At 48.3% G+C, this 9,622-nt stretch overlaps 2 protein-coding genes across 3 annotated transcripts; one reads left to right on the top strand and one right to left on the bottom strand.

Moving 5' to 3' along the window:
* Positions 1–517: 517 nt before the first annotated feature.
* On the bottom strand, positions 518–3,695 carry LOC112897070 (ankyrin repeat and SAM domain-containing protein 6-like). The gene is made up of 6 exons (XM_025965262.1): positions 3,492–3,695; positions 2,674–2,741; positions 2,277–2,575; positions 1,793–1,867; positions 1,645–1,707; positions 518–909 (listed from the first exon to the last, which is right to left on the bottom strand). Exons 1-6 carry the CDS (start codon positions 3,584–3,586, stop codon positions 835–837), a joined length of 675 nt encoding a protein of 224 aa, XP_025821047.1. The 5' UTR covers positions 3,587–3,695; the 3' UTR covers positions 518–834.
* A 1,735-nt stretch (positions 3,696–5,430) lies between these two features.
* LOC112898488 (RPM1-interacting protein 4-like) lies at positions 5,431–8,398 on the top strand. Of its 2 annotated transcripts, none has more exons than XM_025966823.1 (4): positions 5,431–5,693; positions 7,227–7,667; positions 7,756–7,947; positions 8,042–8,398. In XM_025966823.1, the coding sequence occupies exons 1-4, from the start codon at positions 5,688–5,690 to the stop codon at positions 8,069–8,071; spliced, it is 669 nt and encodes a 222-aa protein (XP_025822608.1). In that variant the 5' UTR covers positions 5,431–5,687; the 3' UTR covers positions 8,072–8,398. The 2 variants fall into 2 exon arrangements, with proteins under 2 accessions (XP_025822608.1, XP_025822607.1); XM_025966822.1 differs by having other exon boundaries at positions 5,432–5,693; positions 7,224–7,667.
* The last annotated feature ends 1,224 nt before the right edge of the window (positions 8,399–9,622 follow it).

The raw sequence follows: 9,622 nt of genomic DNA, 5'->3' as shown, positions 1-9,622 counted from the left end.
GTTTCGCAGACTTGGGGCCCGCTGCTTTGACAGTCCCTGCAGGTTTTTTGCGTTTTCACCTCGGCAGTGGAAGAAATGGTCTTAAACCAAACGAATTTTTTTAAAAAAATTCAGATTGCAGCTTCATAAGAAAATACTTACGTTTGATGCTATTTTCAATATATAGATCGAGAATTTTCAGTGAAAAAAGACCCAGGTTAGTGGTCACTGCCTCACTGGCCAGCAAGGAGTGAACACCCGAAAAGAACAAAAAGAAAAGGAATTGAAGAAGCCGCAACTTTCTCCTGCGTCTCTGCATCATCACTGATCTGCTGGAGCACAACTCCAGCATAAACCCTGGATCCTGGATGATCACCTTGGAAGCAGTCATCCAGAATGCAGGCACGGTAGATAAACAAGGGCACGTGGGCATCGAGCAATGTGCACACACGAGGAAAAATAAAAGCATTAGCTCACAGCTGACTAAGGAAGTAAGCATAAAACAAAGGGGACTAACAACCCAAAAACCTCCAAAATGTGGTGCCGAGATTTAGGTGACATTCATCGGCATAGTCATACTATGCAGCAGCAACAAGAAAGAACTAGGTTTATACGATTAAGGGGAACAATCCCAATGATCCAAATAATCCGGATAGCAATAGAACCATACATCAACAAGCTGTTAGTTGCCTTAAAACCCTACCAACATCACGGAGTTCTCTATTTATACATGCCTCAAGTCTCAATCAATGGGAATCTTGCACGTCAGTGGAGTTAACTCTGCAGGTCGATGATGCCGTTGCACATATCCAAGATCAACGGGTTGCCTAGCTAATACACAAGCCAAGATATCTCTCAACTGGTAGGCAATGATTTCGATGACTTCCTCTTTTTGTGAACCAATGCTGATAGTATCTTTTTCCTGGGACCCTGAAAACACGACAAAGCTAACGAATGAATATGGGCAAGGGAACTGAAGTAGAATGCAAACAAATGAATAGCTGATAATAGTACAATAATAGACACCTAATCAACAGACTTGTAGCTACTTTTCAATTGTAGATTGAGTAGTACAAAATGGAAAACTATGGGATGAAACGAACAAAACTATTTTCATTAGCATTAGTAATAGCTGAGTGTATGCATGTGGGGCTAGAATATCTTTAGGACCTAAGTTTTTACTCTTTAGTGCATCTGGCTCTTATGATAACCACACTGAAAACACACAGCTCAGGGCACTAACTAGCAGGCCATTCTATCCAATTTACCCAATCAAAATATCCTCTCATAAGACAAACAGTGACTAGAAATATGGATAAATACTGATCTTACTAAATATGTACACAACAAGTTGGAAGCAGATAAGGACAGGTTCTACCGTGGTCCATGAGTGCAATCACTAAAAATAGTTTGAAAGCAAAAGTTAGTCATTAGCATAGTTCAGAAGCTATTAACTCAATTGCTAGGATGACTCTGTCAATCTATAAGCAGGGAAGTACTAAAATTATAAAATTCTACCAACTCATATATTTGAATTGCTTCAACCGGAAAAATCTCTTTGAACAGAGGATAAGCATGCCACCCAGTTGGGAAAGAAAAAACAGGAGCAGACTAGCAATTGAGAATTCTATAGATAGTGTTTCAATATCAAAGGTCTTGCAGTACCATTGGAATTCCTAAAGACTTCATATCTTCTTCATTCATGTAAGCCAGTGCTTTCATATCAACCTGAAACAGATGAATATCCAATAAGTGTATTTAGGGTCACTGGTCACATTCACAATATGAAATTAACATATAAATCAAAACATGCCTCTTCAGCCTGGAAATTTATCAAATACTTCTCTAGATCAAGAGACTTCAGCAAACTTTCGAGTGAGGCATCAACCTGTACATTTCAAAGAAATATATTGTCACAGCATTGAAATGAAAGGTTTAATGATGAAGAGCACATTCCACACAAGAATTTAGACACCGCAAATCGCACATTAAAAATAGACAAGGCAAACAGGACTTTAGAATTCAAACACGCTAAAGGACTCAAAGATTAATCATGCATAAGACTAAACCTAAAGGATCACTGGATCAGAATTTATAATAATGGTTGGGCAAACATCGAAGGGGTTACAACATGAAATGGTCATGTAGTCCATTATATTCACAGCACAGGACATGCAAAATAAGAAAGGTAATGATATGTTATTTCTCATTACATAAGAACTAATAGCGGAACTGTAATAATTGATTGGGACAAAATCCTGCAAGAGCACACAACAAAGAATCCTCAATTATCTCACCTTTTCCTGGGATTGTTGCGGTGCAGGTGGCGCTGGTATGGGTGCAGGTGCACTAACTTTCTTAATGACAGGAGGGGCGGCAGTTGGAGGGGGGTCTCTCTTCTGAACAGGTTTGTCGCTATTAACGATCTCTCTTGCAGGCTTTGGGACCTGAACAGTACTGCTAAGTTGAGGGCGCTGGCTCGGGATACCAGATAGCTTTTCACGAAGATCTGGAACTGATGATTTCTTCACAACCTCAATCCTTTGCTCCACTTGAGATTTTTTGTTTGATTGAAGATTTCTGGAAGTAGGTCCAGCTGAACCATGCACAGTAGAAGCAACAGGCTAACAGTAAATCTCCAGAGGCAAACTGAAATAAAGGTGTGTCCAAAACTATCCGTGCAATGGCTCTTACATGAAGTTTGGGTTCCTCCAGAATCCTTATAAAGCTCACGCCTCCACGTCCCATCATCCCGGCGAAACCTGTAAAAATCCCGACATGGATGATATGAACAGCAGGATTATTTTCCTTCTGAACAAACTGGGATATCTGAACCAACTGATCACATCAGCAATTTGCAATTCTGGGAAGGTGAAACACAACGGCCATTTAAAGCTCATCCGTCAACAAGCTCATCCTTTTCGGAGAGCACGGGAGAATTGGACGCACTGATTGAACCGTTGCATAGTTAAGGCTGCAATAAGAAGTCGTTGTCACTGTATAAAGCATAAACGCACATCAACTGGAGGAACTCATGCAACCCCAAGGCATTTTTCCATTGTATAAGTGGAAAATGGGCGAACCCTTGTAGAAAAAACATGGAAACTCAGTGTTTGAGTCTGCATACTGTGACGATCTATCCACTTCTAAACCGGACTAAGAAAAAAATCCCATGCAACAACGGACGACCACATTTGAAGCAGCAGTAATAGTAGCACAATTCTCTCTGTTCGATGAATCACACAATCAACCACAAGCATTGCATATACTAACTACCGATTGAACCCCATATAGGAAAACCAAACTAACGAAGGTAATAGATTTTGCAACCAAGCATTAAAGCTACCATCTCCAGCACCACGAAACCACCTTATTCCTAGACCCTAGAAGCATTTCCGCAACCATCTCTGTCCGGTTACCGATCCAACCAGAAGCCGCAAACACGTAGCGCCAACGAGCACGGGAATGGCGGAACGAGCAACGATTTGAACCGGGCGAGCTCGAGGACGCACCTTTTTGCGTCGTCAGACCGGGAGCGCGAGCCGCCGCCCGACCCGAGGCGGTCCCTGACGGAGCGCTTCCGCCCGGAGCTCCTGTCGGCGTACATCGCGCCTGCGGAGGCGGGCGGTGGCGGCGGCTTGGGAGCGCGTAGGGTTTCGTCGGCGAGGAGGGGAGGACGACGGGGGAGGGGGAGCGGGGGAGAGAGTTGGAACGGCAATATGCGGAGCTTGGAGGTGTTTTCCCAAAATTTTCTGGCTGGCGACTCGGTTTGATTTGGGCCTGTACTTGAGCAAAATCAGCCCAATACTGGTATATTTTGGGATACGTAAGGCCCACGTCTAATACAGGCCCAGCTAAGGTCTATAATGCATTGGGAATTTGTCCATGCCCAGCGGGAGGGCAGAAAACCTTTTGCACGGTAAAAGTAGCGCTGTCTTTAAATGACAACTGTGTTTTTATTAGCTGACGTGGCACCTGTGCGAGCGACTTTGCTGAGGTGGCGCCCAATGGACTGGAGAAGCAAAGCATGCTCATATTCGTACATTTACGCGGAGAGGTTGTTGAGCTGTTATACTTGTTAGTTGGGCAATTTGACGGGTAACCTGTGAAAGAAAAGTCCATCGGAGGAGAGCAAAATTGCATGCAAGTTTCTCTCTACAAAAGCAATTCCCAACTAAAGTTTATCATGGCGCGGTGGCAACGACGGCGCAACCATATTGTGTCACAGAGGAACAGAGTTTTTATTTTTTTGAAACGAAAAGAATAACAGAGCCGGTACATGGGAAATGAAACAGCCGCGTCCTCCTCCATTTCTGTACTGGGGAGCAGGTCGTTCGCGCTGAACCCTGTACGTGCGGCGCCAGGCGTCCGAGAGCGTGGACGCTTTCAACCTCAGACGACCGAACGACCCACGCGTGCCAGCCAATGCAAAGCCGCCGCGATCGAGCGGCGAGGAGGAGGCCAGCGCGCCCCCGACCGACCGGGGAATAGCCTCGTAGACGGACGACCTGTGCGGCGGCCGGGAGGAGCGAGTCGCGTCGGCTCCGACTCGTCGTCGCGGTCCCGCGTGCCTACTGCCGGAGAGCCGCCCAAGGAGAACGGACGACGCGCACGCTCCGGCCCCCACCACTCCACCAGGCACCAGACCCGCGGGTCTTGCCGTTCAGCGCGTCGCGGTCGCGGCCGGCCTCGCGGGCACGCGAGAGAGCAGAGCCTGGCCTGGGCGTCTGGGGCCCGTCAAGAAGCTGCCACGACGGCAGCCGGCAGGTGCTCTGCTCTGCTGAGGTGCGTGCGTCGAGACTGGAGAGTGACCCACGAGGAGAAAAGGGACCATTTGGTGGGCAGCTGCCTGGAACTGGAACGAAGCATCCGGCGAACGAGCTCGTGTCGCTTGGGGTTGTTGGCTTGTTGGCTGCGCGGCAATGCAGCGCCAGCGGAGCGGCGACCGGTCAGAGATGGCCGCCGGCGTTTGTTAAAGCGTTGGTCCGGCGCCGCGGTGGACCGGGGCCCTGGCGCTCCCTTCGTTGAGCTCGTCAACCGTCGCCGTCAACGGTCTCGTTTGAGCTCGCCCTTTTCGTTTCAGACCCCCACAGTCCTCGGGTTTCTGGAATAGAACCGTGTTTTGATCAGGTCTTGTAGCAAATTTTTGTAAATATTTAGGATTCCTTGGCACGAACTTGCTGTCTTTTTTTTTCGTTTTTTCACCAAAACCACAGCGTACTCCATCTAATTGTTGTTCTGTTCTAAACCTCTGTATCACGGCTGTCGGCTGGGGCTGGTACATCATTCAGAAATAACAAATACAAGCCGCAACTCACAAGCGTTTCCTTAACCACTTCAAGGGACTGATATGCAAGAAAACACGAGAGAGAGAGAGAGAGAGAGAGAGAGAGAGAGAAATAAGTACTACTAGAAAGGGGCCTCGTGGCACCTTGTACATAAGAATGCAACCGGCCTCTCCCCGTCATTTTCTTGGAGTTGTAGTCCTGCCGGCCGGCCTCACGAGGGTCGATCAGCAAGCAAGCTAATAGCCAGGGGCCAGTGGGAACAGACAGGAGCATAAATCCATCCCCTTCTTCTTGCAGAGTTGCAGTTGCAGGCCGGCAGCCGTTCGAGACACTGCTTCAGATACCGCCGGGCCTGATCGATCTCTCTCTCTCTCTCTCTCTCTGGCTCGCTCGCTCGCTCGTCTCGGCGCTGGGAACGCCATGGCTGTAAGTTCCTCTCTTCCTCAGCTCCTTGCATGCTCTTCTTTGTGGCGACAACCTTCGGTGTTTCTTACGGTTCCTTTCGGTTGTAACTCCCAGTCTTCGGTTAGATTTTGAAGCATAGTCACCCTGATTTCATTACCAAAAAGCAACGAAAGTACACGAGATTGTTTTCCTACCGTTCGGCACTCTCTACTTTTAATCTTGTCTTAGGCAAGAACAACGTTTTCCCCCAAGAACTGGTAGTTCCTTGATTCGCTTGAAAGGAGTTCAATTCGTCTTTGTGCAGTAGGTGCGGGTCTCGCTATATGGGTCCGGGATGCGATATCTGAACCTTTTTTCTTTCGAACAATACGATATATATCTGAACCTGAATTTTCTGAAGGAACAAGATGGTCGCTACGATTACTTTTATCTTGCATCTTGAGCTAGCTGTGACTTTTTCTCTCCTAAATCATACATATGTGTTCAACCAACCTTCTTTGGAGGAGCAATCGAATTGCACTGAGTAGAGCAACCGAGTAGAACTAGAACCCATTTCTTGTCTGAACTGGTCATTTTCTTGGCGTCTGGATATCCACAATTTGTGATAGAGTCCCCGAAACTTGACGAATATCTTTCGATCACAGTCTATTGCCCCATGGTCTTCATGTCATAAATGAATGAATAAATGATGAAAAAAGCTTGGGATGTTGCCAGGTTAACTCACTGGAATACGACGTCCTGGACTCCTGGTTGTATTAGCTTAATTATTTAGTTGGTACCAGCCGCTCTTACCTGCTAAGACACTGTCCATATCGTAGAACAGCTCGTATGCATGAAGATTCGATTATGTATGCTGCAATTCAAAGCGATACATATGTGCACGTAAGATGCTCTGGTACTCTTGACTGGAACATTTTTTTCCAAGTTGGAAACTGAAGTAAACGCATGAGGCGTCAGCCGGGCACGCCTTCGCTGTCAGTCTGCCTTCAGAAGTTTTGCAGATCGTCAAACCTGAAGTACCAATCACTGCACTAGCGTGCCCTTCGTGGCCTTAGTTTGCACAAGTGGCGAATCAGAAGCATGTGGTTGATTTCTCTGTTACATCAATCAAACGTTCAGTTGATTAGTTCATGCAGTGTGTAAACGGCCGGAAGTCATGGCGTGTGATTTCCACCCATTTGATTTGTTTACCTTGGTCGATCATGCCCATCTACTGCCACCGTGACTTAGCCATGTCAACTTGACCTGGTGTCCATGTTCTACCATTGCAACTGGTCTACGATTCTGACTGATGACCTCTTCTATAGAAGAAGGATAACCAAAAAAAAAAGCATTGACTCTTAGCACTTTCGTCTGCTTTTTTCAGAACAAATTCGATATTTCAAGTAGAATTAGAATCATACTAAGGTGTTGTGTTATGTCTAGTACTAAACATAGTCATAGTGCTATTATGAGTTTACATTGCAAAACGTAGTTCCACATTTGTTCTAGGAAAAAATGGTGGCAATGGCTGATTCTTCTCGGCCTGAATGAACGTTTGCGTGCTCGCAGCAGCAGAAGAACGCGCACGTCCCCAAGTTCGGCAACTGGGACAACGATGGCAACGTGCCGTACACGCTCTTCTTCGAGAACGCGCGCAAGGGCAAGGGCGCCGGCGGCAAGATGATCAACCCCAACGACCCCACCGAGAACCCGGAAGCCTTCTCCATCGCCGCGCCGTCGCCGAACCGCTCCGATGCCGGGAGGTCGTCGCCGGCTCCTCCGCCGCCCCCGCGGCACGAGCGCCGCCCCAGCGACGCGCCGCCGCGGTCGCCCAACCCCTACGCCGGGTCACCGTACCACCGCCACGCCGGCGGCGAGCCGCCGAGGAGAGGCGGCGGATACAGCGTCGAGCAGTCGCCGGTGCACCCGTACAGCTCCGAGAGCGGCGGCTACGGCCTCGTCGCCAACTCCGTCGAGCGGTCCCGGGCCAAGGGCGCGCGCGGCAATGAGACGGTGAGGCTCTGCTCTATGTAAGGTTGCTGCTGCCCTGCATTGACATGCGCTTGGAAGCTGATCGGTTTGCGCGCGCTTGCTGGTGCAGCCGACGAGGGGCTCGGCGGTGCCCAAGTTCGGCGACTGGGACTCGAACCCGGCGTCGGCGGACGGCTACACGCACATCTTCAACAAGGTGAGGGAGGAGAAGCAGACCCAGGCCGGGAAGCCGGGGGCGTTCGACAAGGACGCCGCGCGTGGCAACGGCGCCAAGCAGCACGACGACGGCTACGTCTCATCGGTGAGTGGAGCGAGAAAGCTCGCTGGTCTGTCCATGCCCTTGCTTGCCCATTGTGCAGTAATCTGATTGAGCTTTGCACCTGGTTTACCTGCAGAAGTTCTCATGCTTTGGATGGTGCAAATAGAGATGTGCTGATGGATGGTGATGGATACAAATGTTGGTTCCTTTGGGGACTCCAAATTTGGAGAAAGGGGAGGTTATGATTCAGCCTAGACTTCATTCCATTTCTGGGCCATTAAACAGTCTCCACAATCCTTTTTGTTATAGCTTCACTTTTTTGAAGTGATATATAGAGCTGTTCATGGTTACTGTTATGCTAGAGTAAGCATTGCATTGTTGTGTTGGTTCTTCAGTTTTGAATTTGCAGCATGTGTACCACAGGTTTGAACTCACTCTGAAGTGAATGTACGATATTGGTGTGCGGGTTTGTTCTTGGCACGCTCAAAAGCTACTTCTGCATCTTTAGAAAACAAAAAATATACCCTCGCCAAAAAAAGAGAAAACAAAAATTACACTACGCTTGCATATTTTGTTTACTGAATTCATAACTGTCTAGGCATGGACACAAAATTACTCCCCATTATTATTGTCATAATTGAGGACTCCACTCACCGGTACTCGAGGTGGAGGCCTGGAGGGAAGGAGGTGTTGCGGACTTGCAGTTATAGACACACACTGAATCAAACAAGACATCACCAGGTTTCTGATCAGAGTGCTGGATGTTATCAAGTTTATCGTCCTGTAGCAAGCTGCACCGCAAGCATGAAAAGGCTGGGAGTGTGGCAGAGTAGCTCGTGTACTGAACCCTGATCATGGTTCATGAAACCTCATCAGTCATCTCTCATTTTGGTCACACAGCCAAAGACAAAGAGCCAAGAGTCCAGCTTACGTCTGTGTCTGAAGTTTGAACTCTGAATGAAGAGACGAATTCAAGGAGAAACGTTCTCGATCTTGGGTTTGGGCCGCAGGCCATTTTGGCCTCCAGACCACCACTCTAAACCAGAAGAGGCCCAATGCGGGGAGAGTGTTTGATCATGGAACTTTGGATCATTCCATTATCAATGAGGCATCTCTGCTCTCTGTCGGTGAAGCTGAATCTCGCGTCTTTCCACGACTCCTTGGCCACTTCTTCAGTCGATTTTCCCCTTTCCTTTTGTGCACTATCTTCGTTTCATCCGGTCGCGCACATGAAAATATGCCTATCTTTATTTCGTTGGGCTGAGAACGGGCCAAGCTGTCCACTTCGTCCAGAAAAGCTCAGCAGGGCGGCGTCCGGACCGGACTAGATGCCGCGTTGGATTTGGATTAGATCGGACCTGTCCGGATAGTGATAGAGACGCATGCATGTGTGTGGGCGGGAGGAAACGGACGAGATCGTGCACGAGCCAATGGAATCGTGCAATGTGGATTCGGACGCTTGTTCGCTCATCCTCGGCCATCATGTTCTCCATGAGCCTGAGCCCTGAAGCTTCCAAAAGAGGCCAAGAGATGGATGCATGAGAGAGAGAGGAGATCGTGCGCCTCAAGAACCTTCCATCAAGTGAGCTAGCAGTAGCAGTGTAGCACACCAGCTAGTGGGTCCGGGCCATGTGTGAGCCTGGCCCTCGAGGCCATAGCCTGCCTGGTGACGTACGGCTCACCTCATCATCTTCTATGGCCCTACAAAATTTAAAAA

Source organism: Panicum hallii, chromosome 6, assembly GCF_002211085.1.
Source record: "Panicum hallii strain FIL2 chromosome 6, PHallii_v3.1, whole genome shotgun sequence".
Lineage (NCBI taxonomy): Eukaryota > Viridiplantae > Streptophyta > Magnoliopsida > Poales > Poaceae > Panicum > Panicum hallii.
The sequence above is the reverse complement of the archived record's forward strand: the minus strand, read 5'-3'. Positions and strand labels throughout refer to the sequence as shown.

What these genes read in the sequence shown, in the direction of transcription:
- LOC112898488 (XM_025966822.1), top strand. An exon ending in GCGCGCGCGGCAATGAGACG is followed by an intron (nt 7,668 to 7,755) that starts GTGAGGCTCTGC and finishes TTGCTGGTGCAG; the next exon opens with CCGACGAGGGGCTCGGCGGT. An exon ending in ACGACGGCTACGTCTCATCG is followed by an intron (nt 7,948 to 8,041) that starts GTGAGTGGAGCG and finishes GTTTACCTGCAG; the next exon opens with AAGTTCTCATGCTTTGGATG.
- LOC112897070 (XM_025965262.1), bottom strand. Translation starts at nt 3,586, where the DNA reads ATGTACGCCGACAGGAGCTCCGGGCGGAAGCGCTCCGTCAGGGACCGC. An exon ending in CGGTCTGACGACGCAAAAAG is followed by an intron (nt 2,742 to 3,491) that starts GTGCGTCCTCGA and finishes GGATTTTTACAG; the next exon opens with GTTTCGCCGGGATGATGGGA. An exon ending in TGGAGGAACCCAAACTTCAT is followed by an intron (nt 2,576 to 2,673) that starts GTAAGAGCCATT and finishes TGCATGGTTCAG; the next exon opens with CTGGACCTACTTCCAGAAAT.